At 48.1% G+C, this 16,482-nt stretch overlaps 1 protein-coding gene across 2 annotated transcripts in view; it reads right to left on the bottom strand.

The window, feature by feature from the left end:
* Window positions 1-1,289: 1,289 nt before the first annotated feature.
* DUSP16 (dual specificity phosphatase 16) overlaps window positions 1,290-16,482 on the bottom strand; it is an 89,125-nt gene continuing 73,932 nt past the window's right edge. Inside the window, exons 5-8 of one of the 2 annotated variants that reach the window (XM_039239924.1) lie at window positions 15,856-16,015; window positions 7,047-7,170; window positions 4,760-4,994; window positions 1,290-4,386 (exon numbers count right to left, since the gene is read on the bottom strand). In XM_039239924.1, the coding sequence (XP_039095855.1) occupies window positions 3,823-4,386; window positions 4,760-4,994; window positions 7,047-7,170; window positions 15,856-16,015 (1,083 nt within the window). In that variant the 3' untranslated portion in view covers window positions 1,290-3,822. Of the gene's footprint in view, window positions 4,995-7,046; window positions 7,171-15,855; window positions 16,016-16,482 lie in introns of both variants that reach the window. The other variant, XM_039239923.1, reaches the window with a different exon arrangement.

The raw sequence follows: 16,482 nt of genomic DNA on the forward strand, positions 1-16,482 counted from the left end.
CATCAACCCTGTTTGACGCCCCTGCACGTAAAGGCACGTAAACGGCAACAACGTGATGGACTTGTGAACATCTTCCAAGCCGGGATGTGATTTTCCGGTTGATTTTGCAACTCTGTAAAGCTACACAACCCAGTATAATTATGCTGCGCGAGGACGAATGGGCCTCACGATGCTAGAAATAACTCTCGCCCCGCTTCCATTTATAGATGCGGAAGAGTAATATCCAGAGGAAAGCACCTCGGCACGTTTTACTAGACCTAAAACATCTAGTGTCCGACAACGAAACCAGACGGGATTTAAAATAAAATGACAGTGAAGGCTTTGAGGGTAAAGAGCTGCTGTCATCTGGTCCCCGTAAGGTACACCCTTGTTTCCCCACAGCCCAAGCCCTGGTCTGCTCTGTGGTGTCGGACCCAAACCAGTCCTCCTGCCCTGACGGTCTGCACGAGCCCCCGGGCCGGCGCACACAAGGACACCTCATCCCAAGCCCGTCACTGCAACAGCTGCTCCCTCAGGCCACCGTCCGTCTCCAGGGGCAGATTTATTCTACACTCCCTCTTCTCTCCGGTGCCCGAGCCCGGCTCTTTGCGAGGTCCTGGCCACGTCTTTGCTCACCCAGTGCAATCCTTCTCTCGCTTATAAATTTTCTTAAATTTAGCCTCGACTTGAAGGGACACCACCAACTTAAACGACATCACCTGTAAATTCTCTTGTTCCAAGAGAATACGCTTTATGATGAAGCATATTTATAAAGGTAAGCGCTTTATTCCTCTGATGCATATTATTGACAAACTGGTGAGACTAAGCTGCCAGTCTCATATTGTCACGAGCAGTGTCATTTATCGGCAGAGGGCTGGCTCCCTGAGACGTACGTGGCAAGGATGGAGAACAGATCTTTAATAAGTCCGTCCTCGGTTTTCCCAGAACTATAAAACCGTTTACACATTCCATGAGGATGTACTGCAAATGTGTATCTGGTCGTCCTTCTTCCTACCCTATACCTTATTCTTGACACAAATACTGACCCGGTGCCGGGGGCTCTGCTCCACTGTGGCACGTGGGGTGCACACTGGAGAATGCGGGCCGGCTCTACACCGTTAGCCAAGCATCCGTGTGAATGACGGCGCGAGCTCCATGGCCCACGCCCCCACCGCTTTATTTTTGGCCAAGTCCCCTCCGACGGATGTGAGAGCGGGTGGGGTGTCACCCCACCCACCTCCCCCTCCCGCCACTTGGATGTTGCGCTTCCCACCGAGTCTGTAGCTGCAAAGAGACGTCCTTTCTCTTACTTATGTATAAACAGGTACCAGTTTTGATTTTATTTCATATTAACATACATGAACATCAACAGGAGAAATGCACAATTTAACCATTCAACAGCGCCTTACTCCAAAAGAGCACTATATTCATAGTCAACATTTATACAGTCTTTCCATCTAACTTGACAAACGTTCTAAGCCCTCGTCCGGCATTTCTCTCACAGAAGTCTGGTTTTGCTCTCTAGAAATCACTGCTCAGTAGCACCCCGGCAGACTTGGGGGCTTCCCCTGCGATCCCGGACTGAAGACAGCCAGCCAGCCACCCCCAAGCAGCGCAGGGCTTGACCCCGAGGCATGGCAATCCTGCTCCCAAGAACTGATCCGTGACATCTGTAACCAAGGACTAAAGGCTGTAGCGTCTGCCTACGTCATCAGTCACAGGGAGGAAGGGGACCGGGGCCAAGAGAAATCCCAAATGATGGAAGGCCAATTTTTGCCCAGGGAGATGTTAAGACCAAGGCCCCCAACCTTCCCAGGACACCCTTAAGATTGGAGCTATTCCTTTCACTTCTCAAAAGTGTCCCACGGCTGTGACCAGACCCTGGAAGAAGGGTGTGTGTATATACGGAACATGTCAAAAAAGAACTCTGTGAAAGCTGCAGTGTCTGATTACATCCCAAATTTAAATGGATATGGAAAAACTCAGATCATTGAACAGAACTTTTTCAGTATAGTGACAATGACGTCCCTGAGCAGCGTCCTCTCTTCCTGCCTTCGCCCTACACCCAGATCCCAGCGCGTTATTTGTACACCACCAGTTAGGTTACACGAAGCTCCGCATCGTTGTGAACCAGTCAGTCAGTTTTGAGTCACGCCATTCATCCTACGCTGGCTTCAGCAGTCATCACAGGAAACATGAAGTCACATCCTAGTCAAAGGACTATCCATTTCTCCAACACGGAAAAACCTGAGATATGAGTCAGCAACTAGCTACACTTAGAGTAAAGAACAACCCCCCCCTCCCCCCCCCCCCCCCCCCCCGCCCCCAAGCTGCTGACGTGAATTAAGGCTTCCAAAGAGGGCCATACTGTAGTGGACAAGGCTCAAGCCAGGAAGTTTAAAAGCAGGTACGTACTATCACTTGGGTCCTTGTTCCAATCACCTCCTATTTTCAGCTGCCAGGATTAATTCCATACAGTGATTGTAGGTCAAAGGCCGAGAGACCACCTTGGTCCTGCTCCATTTTGATGTGTCCCTTGTACAAAAAAAATGCTGGGGACAGTTTCTGAGAAGAGCTTGGCTGTGGTTTTCCACTCTGCTCACAACGAATCAAATCCAACCAGCCTCCCCTCGCCTCCCTGTACTGTTGTTTCATGCTCAACACTCCTGACTTAACCAGCCTCTCAGCCCGTGAGTAACCGGAAAGGGAACAACAGAGCTACCACCCTTGTCCCGTGCTGAGGGAAACAAAACCATGGAGAGAAAAAAATGGGAGGTTCCTGCTCCTCCTCAGCAATTTTAGTTCTCTAATCTGTGTTTTTTCTCCCTCTTGGTAGCTGCCTATAACATTCTACCTACCTGTTAGGTTTCGACAAAACAGATCTGTGCAGCAAGACCGAAGGGGGAAAAACTCTACTCCGGCCGAGAACTTGAAGGTTCTGCTCCTCTGGCAGCAACCCAAGTACCTTCCCATCTGGCTTCAGCCAAAGTAACGACACCGTTCCAAACAATTCTCTGACTTAACAGGGAGGGAGGTAGACTTGGTTAGCCTCCCGACCTGAGCTTCAGTCGTTCTGCTGCCAGACCCCAGCTGTTAAAACTGAATCCTAGATGGTCTCCCTTCTCTTCATAAAGCTGAGGAGGAGGAGAAAACAAGTAACCAGGCCCATCTGGAAGTTTGTGCGGAGATCGTCTGAACTGGTCTGCGAAGCGTGCCTAGCTACCTACCTACCTACTCACAAGACCTGGGGTACAGGCTCCCGGACTGGGTAGGGGTGAGCCCCCGACTTGCAGTCTGAGGTACTGGGTGTGCTCTGAAGGAGACCACGGCAAGGCCTCTGAGTGATGCGCGCATCGGCTGCCGGGTGAGCGTGGATGCGCGAATCGCTTCGGCTGCGATCGTTTCTCTTGCGGCTACCACGAGGCTGCGTCCCTGCTGGGGCCTGGCCGCCTGACCCACGAGCTGGCTCAGTCTCAGCGCTAAGGTGCACTACGGAAGGGGCCGGACAGAGACTAGGGCTCCGGAGCTCCTGGGGCACGACAGGAAAATTAAGTGGCGGGGGGTTCCTCCTCCGACACCACGGAGCGCCGGAGTTGTCAGGGACAGGAGGGTGTGCAACCGCTGCAGACCGTCTGTCTGTCTCGGAGGAACCCGCGCACCTGCCTCCCACCTGTGGTGAGAAGAGGAGCTGGCCTCTCACGCGCAGGCGTTGAGCGACCACCTGTGGGGATCCATCTTTTGCTTTCACACCACAGCTCCATCTCCCAGAAATATATATGTGTGTACATACACATCTTTCAGATTTACAGGGAATATTTTTTTGTGTGAACAAGAAAAACCTCGTCAGTGGAAGCCCCGAGCGGCCGCCGCCTCAGGACACCTCGATGACCTCCATGCTGCCGGAGAAGCTAGACTGGCTGCCCACCTTGCCCAGCTCTTCCCGCGACCTGTTCTCGGCCATGATGCTCTCGCCGAACTCCATCTGGCAGCTTCTGCGCTTAAACTGCTTCTCAAAGGGGCTCTCCTCGTGCCAGCTGCGCCGCGAGTCGGGCCGGTCGCTGGCCTTGTGCCGCCGGCGCACGGAGGGGCCCGCGTCGCCGCCGGTGGGCAGCTGGCCGCCGCTGAAGGCCGAGTAGCCGGCGCCGCCCGCCAACACGGCGGAGGCCGAGTAGAAGCGCGGCGGCTCCGCGGCGAAGTACCACCCGCCGCCGAGGCCGGGCGCGGACGCGTGGGGCGCCAGGATGTCGGAGTGCCAGCCCTTGAGGCCCAGGCCGGCGGCGGGCTGGGCGAGGCGCTGCGGGCCGGCCGACAGGCCCAGGAGGAAGCTGGCGTGCCGGTTGTCCTCCACGCTCCCGCTCCGCTGCAGCGGCGCCCAGAGGGGCCGCGCGCCGCCGCCGCCGCCGCCGCGCGCCGCGTGCAGCCGCTTGGCCGGGCTCTCGGCGGGCCTGGCCGCCCGGGGCTGCCCGGGGCCGCCCGCTTCCTCCGGGTCCGGGCTGGCCTCCGGGCTCTGCTCCGACACCTCCTCGACCGGAGAGAACTGGCAGAGCTTGCCGGGCCCGTCGAGGCCGGCGGACGGCTTGTAGTAGTCGCGGGCCTCCTCCGCCGGCGGGAAGCCGTGCAGCGCGGCCGCCGCGCCGGCCGCGTACGAGACGGACTTGATGTCCAGGGAGAAGGAGCGCCGGAGCTTGCGGCTGTCCTCCAGCCCGGCCGGCGGCAGGTGCAGGCCGCTCAGCGCCTGGGCCAGCGGCGCGTCCTCCCCGGGCTGCGCCGGCCGCCGCCCCGCCGCCGCCTCCGAGGTAGGGGGGTGGGCGCGGGGCGCGAGGCGCGGCTCGCCCTTCCGGCCGCCCTCGGAGGCCGCGGCGACGGGCTCACTCGGCTTCTCCAGGTGCAGCAGCTTCAGTTTGCTCTTCGGCCCCGACGTGCCGGCCTGGTTCCTAATCTTCTTCTCGTAGTCCAGGAGCTGGCCCAGAAAATTGAAGTTGGGAGAGATGGTCGGTCTTTTTTCTTTCACAAATCTACGGAGAGAGGAAAGGGACAGAAACCGCGGGCTTTACAACGACACGTTATCTTCAGGACAGTATTAAGAGAGAGTCTTAGGTGCATGAATAAGATAGGAAATTATCAGAGCCTCCCCAGTACGGACGGAAGAGGACTGGTTTAAAAGGTCAAGGCGGAGGGCGCCTGGGGGGCTCGGTCAGTTGAGCGTCAGACTTGGGCGCAGGCCACGATCTCACCGTTCGTGGGTTCGAGCCCTGCCTGGGACTCCGTGCTGACAGCTCAGAGCCTGGAGCCGGTCTTTGGATTCTGTGTCTCCCGCTCTCCCCGACCCTCTCTTGCTCACACTGTTTCTCTCTCTCAAAAATAAATAAGACATTAAAAAAAAAATTTAAAAGTTCAAGATGGAGATCACAAAGGACCTTGGCACTGGGGGAGCTTTATACCACCCCCCTGGAGCATGCTAGAAAGAGAGGGGCCGCGGCCCGAAAGCTCTAGTTGTGGCCAGCTTGTTTCCAATGTAATTGCTAAGAGAGGAATCTGCCCTCCCCGCCAGGGCCACCCTCCCCATGCTGGTGCCGCAGTCGGAAGTACAGTGTGACCGCCACTCTCCTCCTTCGGTTTTTTGATACTGTGCCTTCTCGAAGTCCCCGCAGTCACCTCCTCAGGACATCACAGGTTTTTAATGAAGGACCAGAAAAGCAGGTATCAGATGGCCGGAGCATCAACGCACACACCTGAGTTCCTTCTCTTTGCATCCGGCACGACGGAATAAGCAGCCGTCAGGCGGCCTCTGTATGCTAAGCACCAGGCTAATGCATTAGAGTATCTCATTTGGTTCCCAAACTACCGTACGTCAAGTGAGTGTATTACCCCCATCACACAGGGACACAAAGTCCATAAGTGATTTGCCCCAAATCAAATAGCTGGGATTCGAAATCAGGTCTTAGGTCTAGGTCCATTTTTGTAACCACTCTGGCAGCAAAGAATCATCAAGGGGTCAAAACTAGAAATAAATAGTTTTATGTTTAACTGTGGAGACGCAGACTCCTAGAGAGAGTAGACAAATTCCTCAGTGGTTTCTAACCTTCATGGCCACACCTCAGAAGACACAGGAGTGAAACTACACTGAAAATTTGTATTTGAATATGGAGAAAAATCAAACTCCTTGGAAATCAAGTAACCCCAAGCCAGAAACAGCTGGCCCCACTGTAACAAGTACAAATGCAGGGTCCTCACGGTAAAGACTTCGTGACAGAAGAGTGCTGCCTCCAGTTTCCACGTGGGGCCAGAAGACTTCTAGGGAGCAAAGCCTGAACTGAGGACGAGGGAAGTAATGCGGACAAAGGACCCTTCTCCTCCAGTCTCGTTGAGCAGCTCTTCAGGGAGCTCATCTTTCCAAATTTTCCAATTAGAGAAAAAGTCCAATTGGTACAACAGGCCTACTTCCTGCATCTATATTTATGGCCCTTGACTGCATGGAAACCAACTGCTGCTGCTCACCAAATCCAGAGCCGCCCACCAAACTCTGGTCCTGGGCCCTTGTCACTTGCCGCCTCCCCTCCATCTGACCCAGGGTGGGGGGAGCAACCCAGTCAAAATGCAGAGCCTGGGCAATTCTAGAATGAATGGAGGAAATTCCACTCAGTGAATGGATTTTGACAATAACTTGGTCTTACACTTAGGCCTTTTCCTCACAGTGACCGAGGCACAAAGTTTGAAGCAGAAGTAGGGATTCTCTAATGGCCATGCTGCTGGAGCTTTTTTCTCACACATACTTCCCCAGTTAGGAACAGATACAAACTCACTCAATAGGACAGAGATCTGTTTAGATTTGTTGTTCCTTAAAATTAAAAAGTAGCTGAGGATGAAATGTGGCACACGTTCGGGCAGAACTCGTGCTAATTTATATTCTTCTCTAATCTTTGAAAAACCAGTTAAAAATCCAGTCACCTGTAAAGAATGTAACTAAAACAATCCTGATTCGCTGTAACTCGGTTACCGGTCCTCATCTCTCTGCATGTCTCACGTCCAAGGGAAAGCCAATCCATAAGGCATAACCCTGTCCTCACCTGTAAGCTTCGTCTAAGGACATGTCCATCCTCTTCATGATGTAGGCGATAGCGATGGTGGCCGAGCGAGAGACGCCAGCTAAACAGTGCACCAGGACGCAGCCGTTGCAGGCTTTCGCTTTCTCTGCGGGAGTCAAATTCGAGAAGGGTCACCACGAACAACTCTGTTCAACAGTGAGATCTTGTTGCCATTTACTTACTTTCAGCTGATAACTCAAAGTAAATCTCATATATTTATATAATATTCTTCCTTTCAATAGTTTTTTGAGGAGGAAGGGAAGATAATTTCCCCCGCCATTTACCTACAGGACAATGGAGGTCAGTCCCAATGTGTTAATAAGCAATTAGTCCATAACTCCAGATGGCCTCTTGGTACATTTCCCAATGTGTTTTTTACATTATTTTTTTATTTTAATAATTTTCCCTGAGTATAAATCCTACATTGTGATGACAGGATTCCATTTGTTTAGTGTGGAGAATTCAGAATTACAGAGAAGTAAAAGGAAAATAATACCCCAAATCCTAAAATTTAGCTAATTATTTTGTTTACCCACGTTGTTTGACATTTCAACTTTTTTCTAGTTCTGTAAGAGATACTAAATTTTTTTTTCCAGTTTGGAGATAGAATTTTCAGTTTTGAGATATAATTGACATGTAACATTGTATTTTAGGTGTACAGTATAGTGATTTGCTACATATAAAAGGTATTAAATTTTTAAAAATATTTCCTCATTTCAAACATATGTGACCTACCTTACCAACTTAAAAAGCAGGAGGGAGAAAGACTTCATCACAATATCATATCAGAAAGCAGAAAGATGCCAGGTCAAGCTTCTTTTAAAATGCTGGCTCATAGAATCTATCTTCCTGTAGTTTCCTATTTTTGTTTAGGAGAATTTTCTGTAGGTCGTAAAGCGGCTCAACATAATTCATTTGCTGAGTTTAAGAAGAAAACTGGATATGCTAGGAATCAGCTTGAGCAGGTCACTTTAATGAGGACCACTGGGATACGGAGATGCTACTGACTGCACCACGTACTTTCTGTACCACAGGGTAGCACTTTTGGACACTTGGTGAGAACCAAGAACATTCAAGCAAACGATGCTACCATCTCACTGTTGAGGGGCTTCAGAAGGCTACTTGTAGGGGTGGGTGAAGTTATCCCACACAGCCAGGAAGCTACTCACCTTTTAGCCAATATTACGGCTGCCTCGATTCTAAACAACTACACACATGCGTGCTCACCCCTGAGCTGCTGCCACGGAACTAACTTCCCCTTTCCCTTCTTGTTTTAGCTGGTGGCACCAAAAGTTTACCAAACCTTCTGTTAAAATTCCTGTAAGTAACAGATCTACAGGGAATCAGTCTGGCTACGGAGGTGGAAAGGTAATACAAGGCCATTCCAATCTCACCGCCTCTGTTATAAATATTACAAATACCCAATGCATGTGATTTATTATTATGTACAAAACACATAGGGCTTTTGGTGAATAGTATACGAAAAATCAAACACAATGAAACAGCGACAACTGAATATGAATACTACTTGAAATAAATATGTACAACATATACAGAAACCCATGTACCTGAAGTCCATTGCCTTCCTGAGCCTACACAGTAGTCTTCCTTATCTCAACTATACAGTACTTAGCCTGTACTAATCTTAGTTATTTCTCATTTTGCCTTGACTGTTAAGCTCAGAGTTAAGATTTTCACTCAATTTCAATAGGTAAACTATAATTCAGATTTTATTACACCTTTCCTAGTCCCATATTACTTGATTCTTGCCCTTTTTTTCACTTTAATGTATATGTGTGTGAATGTATCTTTTCATCCAAGGCTCATACTGTAAGCTGCCTTAAATTCTTATTAGAAGTAGGCTAAGTTTCAATGTTTTTTTAAATGTTAACAATATTCTCTCAGTTATTACTTAAAAGAATTATCTCAAAACAAACCTATAAGCATTTATAAGGATCTTGCTTCTAGCTACCTCAGAGGGCTTAACACTGGGCACATATTATGCACCCAGGAAATACAGTAAATGGGATATGCACCTATTATCTTCCTTTAAAAAAAATGTTTGGGGCACCTGGGTGGCTCAGTCAGTTAAGTGTCTGACTTTGGCTAAGGTCATGATCTCACGGTTGTGGGTTCGAGCCCCGCATCAGGCTCTGTGCTGACAGCTCAGAGCCTGAAGCCTGTTTTGGATTCTGTGTCTCCTTCTCTCTCTGACCTTCACCTGGTCATGCTGTCTCTCTCTCAGAAATATATAAAACATAAAAAAAAAAAAAAAAAAAAAAAAAATGTTTGACTTGTACGAACATGGTGGAGAAGTAGGGGGGCCTGAAGTTCCCTCATCCCTCAAACACAGCAGTATTGAGGCCAGAAGATTTGATATTCCAGGAATTTGGGCTACAGAGTGACAAACCTCTCCAGGGGCCCACGGAGACAGCTTGGCAGGAGAGAGGTGTGCACTTGCAAATTGGGAGAGAAAACAGTCAGCCTAGGCAGCAACTGCAGGGGGAACCCCTTCAGTGGAGAGAGAAAAGAAGGAAAAAGAGGCTGTGGAAATGTGGGATTGTATTTGGACAAGAGAAAAACCTCTCCAGACCATGGACCAAGGAAGGAAAAAAGCGGAGAGAGTCTCTAACTTGCAAACAGCCTTCGGAGTGATGATCCAGGGCTGTGCAACTTTCTCTGGACCAGGACCGGAGCCAGCTGCTGGTCTGTGCACCTGGCCCTGAGGGGACAGGGAGCCAGCCCCGGGCTCGGTAGCGAGCTCAGAGGTGCTTTGGGAGAAAGCTGTCCCCTCCCTCAAGTGCTGTGGGAAGAGGGGATACTGCCACTCCAAGGACAGAAGACCCAGCCAGCCAGAGGTCCTCTGTCAGCTGGCTGCGCAGGGCGGTACTACCCTGGAACTGGGGTGCGCAGAGCAGCATCCTTTAAGTCAAGGGGGTGTGAATCACAGCCGAGTGCCTGGGAGGTGCGGGAGATGAGTGGGACAAACCAGCCTGCTCTCACCCACACAGCACCGTGAGGACGGCCTGAACAGTGTGGTCTGGGACACCTGGTCCGGGAAGGAGAGACTGGGGTGTCTCCATTTTTCTCCCCATCCTTCCCTGCTTCAGGGAACCAACAACAGGCCCACAGTGGAGGGGGGACCTGCCTGCACCAAACCACACCCCTCCCACCAGGTAACTGCATATCAAAACAGGATTGAAAGCGACCCAACCAGAGGGCCTTTCCTCCAGACCAGCACAGCCCCTGGCTCCACGCACAATCAGACAACAGTTTGGTGGTTTTGCACTTCTGATTGGATTCTTGGCCAATTCTTATTTTATATATATATATATTTGTTTTTTTCTTTTCTTTTTCTTTCTTCCCTTCTTTATTCTGGTTGTTGGTTTGCTTAAGCAGACATTTTTAATCTGTTATTTTTATACCTCTTCTGTAGCTCCTCCTTATTTCCTTTCTTTGACTTGGGATTAAGCTGTATAGCTTCTCTGAATTTCTGCCTGTTAATTCACCCCCTCACCCCCCCACCGCCCCTGTCATTTGTCTCTTTGTATGAGATAAGGCTTCTTCCATTCGGCTCCTTTTTAAATTTTTTCCAGGGTTACTTCAACGAACAAATCAAAGCACACCTGGTGGAGGGTCCAAACAACCACTACAAGTAGGGAGACAAAGCAACCAGAGTCACAACAAGAGCACACAACACACTCCAAAAACACCCCCTGAGGGGCCAGGCCCTGGACAGTGTATGACGCCTCTTTCATATAGTAGTGCTCGCAGGTGCAGGACACATAACAAGCTATTAAAGCATGTAAAAGACAGAAAACTAGCCAAAATGATGAAACAGAAGAATCCCCCCCAAAAAAATTCCAGGAAGCAGTGACATCCAGAGAATTGCTCAAAAGAAATATAAAAGGTATATCTGATCAAGAATTTAGAATAATAGTCCTAAGACTATTAGCTGGGCTTGAAAAAAGCATAGAAGACAGCAGAGAATCTATTGCTGCAGAGATTAAGGAACTAAGAAATAGTCACAATGAATTAAGAAATGCTGCAAATGAGGTGCAAAATAAAACAGATGCAATGACAGCAAGAATGGAGGAAGCAGAGGGGAGAATACGTGAATAGAAGATAAAATTACAGAAAATGATGAAGCTGAAAAAAAGAGACAGGAAAATCCTAGACCACAAGGGGAGAATTAGAGACCTGAGTGATTCAATGAAACATAATAATGTCTGTACCATAGGAGTTCCAGAAGAATTAGAGAGAAAGAGGCAGAAGTTTATTTGAACAAATTACAGCTGAGAACTTCCCTAATCCAGGGAAGGAAGCAGATGTCCAAGTAAGTCCAGGAGGCATAGAGAACTCCCTTCAGATTCAGTAAGAATAGGCATTTTCCATGGCATATCATAGTGAAACTGGCAAAATACAAAGATAAAGAGAGAATTCTGAAAGCAGCTGGGGACACATGGGCCTTAACCTACAAGGGTAGGCACATAAGGGTAGCAGCAGACCTGTCCTCTGAAACGTGGCAGGCCACAAGGGAGTGGCAGGGAATGTTCAATGTGCTGAATAGTGAAAATATGCAGCCAAGAATCCTTTATCCAGCAAGGCTGCCATTCAGAAGAGGAGAGAGAGAGGCGTTCCCAAACAGAAACTGAAAGAGTTCACGATCACTAAACCGGCCCCGCAGGAGATTCGGGGGGGGCTCTGTGAGTGGAAACCACACTGAGACACCACCTCACACCAGTCAGAGTGGCTAAAATTAACAACTCAGGAAACAACAGATATTGGCAAGGATGTGGAAAAACAGGAACCCTCTTGCACTGTTGGTGGGAATACAAACTGGTGTAGCTGCTCTGAAAAACGGTATGGAGATTCTGCAAAAAATTAAAACTAGAACTACCCTACTACCCAGCAATAGTACTACTAGGTATTTATCCAAAGGATAAGGGAGTGCTGATTCATAGGGGCACATGTACCCCAAAGTTTATAGCAGTGCTATCAACAATAGCCAAATTATGGAAAGAGCCTAAATGTCCATCAACTGATGAACAGATAAAGCAGATGTGGTTTATATACATAATACTACTTGGCAATGAGAAAGAATGAAATCTTGCCATTTGCATCAACGCTGATGGAACTGGGGGGTATTATGCTAAGTGAAATAAGTCAGAGAAGGACAGATATCACATGTTTTCACTCATATGTGGAATTTGAGAAACTTAACAGAAGACCATGGGGTAAGAGGAGAAAAAAATAGTTTCAGAAAGGGAGGCAAACCAAGAGACTCTTAAATACAGAGAACAAAGTGATGTCCCCAAAGATGGGGGAGAGTGGAAGAGAGGAGAAAACGGGTGATGGGCACTGAGGAGGGCACTTGTTGGGACAAGCAGTGGGTGTTGTATGTAAGTGATGAATCATGGGAATCTACTCCTGAAGCCAAGAGGACACTATATACACTGTATGTTAGCTCACTTGACAATGAATTATATTTTTTAAAATGCTTGTTTATTTAAAGAAAGAGTGTGAGTGCACACAAGCAGGGGAGGGGCAAAGAAAGGGAGAGAGAACTCTAAACAGGCTCCATGGTCAGCACGGAACCTGATGTGGGGCTCAATCCCATGACCATTGAGATCATGACCTGAGCCAAAAAAATGAGTCAGATGCTTAAACAACTGAGCCACCCAGGTGCCCCTACTACAGATCTTAAAAAGCAATGTTTATAAAAAATTTGAAAAAGGCTGGAAGGAAATAAAACAATGATGATAACAGATGTGTTAAAATGTTGAAGTTATAGGTTTTCTTTTCTCTGTTTTGCAGATTTCCTGCATTGTACTTACATTGCTTTTACAGTTATAACACGTTTGCGGATGTATTTTAAAAATCTGATTGAAAAGGGATTCCACCGGATCGGGGTTCACTAGAACACGTTTCTTGGCAGCAATGTGTGTGTGTGCGCCAGGCAGCTACACGCTGGGAATAATTAGGCTGCACAGACGACAGTCCGCCGTGTGGGGCAGGGAGGGAATAAAAAGGTTGCAAAGGTGGGGAGCAGGTGCCGGAGGGTCTGGGAACGATAGGCCAAGGACAGCAGGTTCCTGAACAGGGGCAGCAAAAGCAGTGACGGTGAAAACTGGAGAGAAGAAAGGCAGGCTGCCCCCACAGCAATCCGGGAATAAAAATCTAGGCAAACAAAGGGCAGAGAGAATAACAAAGGAAAGAGTAAGGGGGAGCCAGTGAAGATGAGAAGTTACAAAGGCTAAAAATAAAGAAGTAATAACTGAGCTTCTAGAGTACAGCTCAAAGAAAAAAAACACACACAAAGAACTTCTCAGATGGTAATTTTTACAACCACTACTACTTATTAAGAGCCAATTATAAGTTAGGCACTTGGCGAGGTATTCTAGATACATTACCTGTTTTAATCCTCACAATATCCCTAAGAAAGTGATACATTATCTTCAGTTTCCACGTCAGGAAACTGAGGAACTTAACTAGTACCCAAGGAAGACAGGACTCAAATACAGTTTGGCTCCAAAGTGCGTGCCCTTAATGACCTCCCTGTATGGCCTACATCTGAACTCGAGAGGAGAGGCAGGAGCCTGGGGCACAGCAAGGCGGGAGCGGGAGCCCGAAGCAGCAGGCAGCTGCGTCTGGGGCAACCTTGTGAGTGGCCTGTAGTGCCAACAGCCAACCCGAGCTCACTGCTGCCCGTGTTAACTAAAAATGAAGACAGAACTCCATGAAAACTTGAGTCCTTCCAACAAACCCAGAAACTTACTGGAATTTATCTAAATGATAGAAAGAAAATACACATGCAAGCCTGTAAGTTACTAAGCCCTGGGACGAGGCTGCGTCTCCACACCTTGCACTCTGCCACGACCCACCCCTGCATAAAGCACCCTGGAGACCAGCGACTACCACGACTGTGCACTCGACTCAAAAGCAGGGCTGGAGCCTCTGCCCTCAATCACCTGGGTGGGATAAGGACAGTGGTCCTAGGAAACAGGGATAAACAGGTGAAATAATGAGGAGCATAAATATTTTCAGATGTTATGAATAGATTACAATATGTACCTGGGTGTGTGTGACCAAGTTGGAACGTGGTAAATTTCTTTTGCCTTAATTAAAATGGCAGGATGACCCCAATATCTCCCATGAAAGAAGAAAGTAAGTTGTGGCAAAGTTATTCATATTGTCTCTTTTCTGCTAACCCTCCAAAAAGCTTAGACATTGTGATGAATTAAAAGAATCAGGTTCTCTTCTAAATAGATTCCGAAATGGCACTTTTAGCTGAAATTACAGCCAAATGTCTTTGGATTGATGTGACCTGCAATGGGAACATTAACCATGACTGTTCTCTTTTAAAGAGGCAAAAACAGGGGAGCCTGGGTGGCTCAGTTGGTTAAGCGTCCGACTTCGGCTCAGGTCATGATGTCGCGGTTCATGGGTTCGAGCCCCGCGTCGGGCTCTGTGCTGACAGCTAGTTCAGAGCCTGGAGCCTGTCTTCAGATTCTGTGTCTACCTCTCCCTCTGCCCCGACTCTGCTCGCTCACGCTCTCTCTCTCTCTCTCTCTCAGAAATAAATAAAACATTAAAAAAAAAAAACAGGCAAAAACTGAATCATATACTGATTCTTTCCTAGAAGTACAATGGCTGGGGTTATTAATTTGGGGAGCTCTGTTCGTGAATATTGTAATGGGAATTATCTCCACCATTTATCTTCTGGTGTTTCAAAGACTGCATCCTAATTAAAGATGAAAAGTTTTGGCAATCTGGAATCCTGAACAAAAAAAAGGGAGAACTGTTTCAGAATTACTCGATGTTCCTAAAGCATGATCTAGGAAAAAAATCCTCTCACAGATGAAAGTGTATAGTTGAAGGGTTTAATTCACAGCATTTCACATCTTAAAAGGAACTAACTCTTTTTTTAATTACGGTAACCAATTCGGAGTATTTAATTGTGGATTAGGGGTCAAGCTTCTGTAACTGGGGGAAGAAAATCTCACTGGGAACATCAAGAGTGAACCGTGTCATGCTCCTCGGCTCAGCTACTTGTCACTAAAAACCCGTTTCAAATACACGTCACCAATTTGCCACCAGAAGGCCTGATCCTGAGGCACCAAAATGTCACAAAGCACCTGAAGCCAGGAGTCAGGAGGCTCCGGGACTGACAGGTCCAGCCCACAGACAGACGACACAGCACAGGACAGATGAGAGCCTGTCACAACCAACCCCAAGGAAACAACCGTGTGCTTGCGCGCGCGCGCGCATGTGTGTGTGTATTAGAGTCCATACGACTTGAAATTACTGGCACATGGATCGAAGCTTACAAATCTCGTGACATAAAGACTTTAGATATAATGGGATTTGTTTTCACAGGACTGGAGTTTTCTCTGGGGAAAACATAGCAGCAAGGCAAAAACAGTTTAAGGAATGCCACCAAAGTTTCCAAAAGTCTCTTACAGGATTTGAGGAAATGGCTATAAAGTTTAATGCCAGAAGTTTAACTGATTTCAAGTGCTTGCAAATACATAATCACAGACCCATCAGGCTTACCCCTGGCAGTGGTAAGTTAGCCATAATGTCACAAGGCCAGTCCCTTAGGGACAGCATGGCACGTCACCTTGGCCACTGAACGAGATAAGCAGCGTCCTGTGTTGTTTTCAGACTTTTGAAATCTCTGCAATAGGCTTTTTCTCTAAAGAGGGAAAAAGGGAGGGCAGGGTGGGGTGCACCTGAACATGAGACTATAACCCTCAAAGGGCTTGTAATACTGCCCTGAACTACTTACCAATGAAATCGACTGATTTGTCCAACCACGGCAGAATTTTCTCGCAGAAGCTATCATTCACAGGCACTCGCAGGAAATGAGACTCGGGAATAAAGTCGGGCTTAGGGCAGGTATTGCTGGCATTTAACACATAACCAATCCCATTCTGCTGCATCAGCTCCTGAGGAGGGAAAGAGCAATGTTATAGTGAGTGAGTGCCACACCAAGCACAATCACGTTGGAAGAGGAAAGTTTAATGTGATGATCAAAATTACTAGTTTCCTTGAAATCAGAGTTAATTCAATCGGTGAAATCCAAAAACCTAGCACAATGACATTCAGAGACTTCAGTTTCAAGCAGAATTGTTTTTAAGCGGGGAAAAGGGTTGTTTAAAATGGTAAGCTTGGAGATCACGTATCATGAATATCATCAATTCTCTGATCTCGGTATCTTCATTACCGAGAGAGAAGCACAAGAATACGAAACCGTGACGGTCTGCTGACTTCAGAGTACAACAAGAACATGTTCTTCCCACTCCGAACATGATGCTTGTTCTCAGAGCCACATCCCAGGCAGGCGTCTCCCTCGGAACACTCTTGTTAAAGACGGATTCTGCTGCCAGGGCTTTAATCATCAGCACTACACGTG

This window comes from Hyaena hyaena, unplaced genomic scaffold, assembly GCF_003009895.1.
Source record: "Hyaena hyaena isolate Hyena2069 unplaced genomic scaffold, ASM300989v1 scaffold_164, whole genome shotgun sequence".
Lineage (NCBI taxonomy): Eukaryota > Metazoa > Chordata > Mammalia > Carnivora > Hyaenidae > Hyaena > Hyaena hyaena.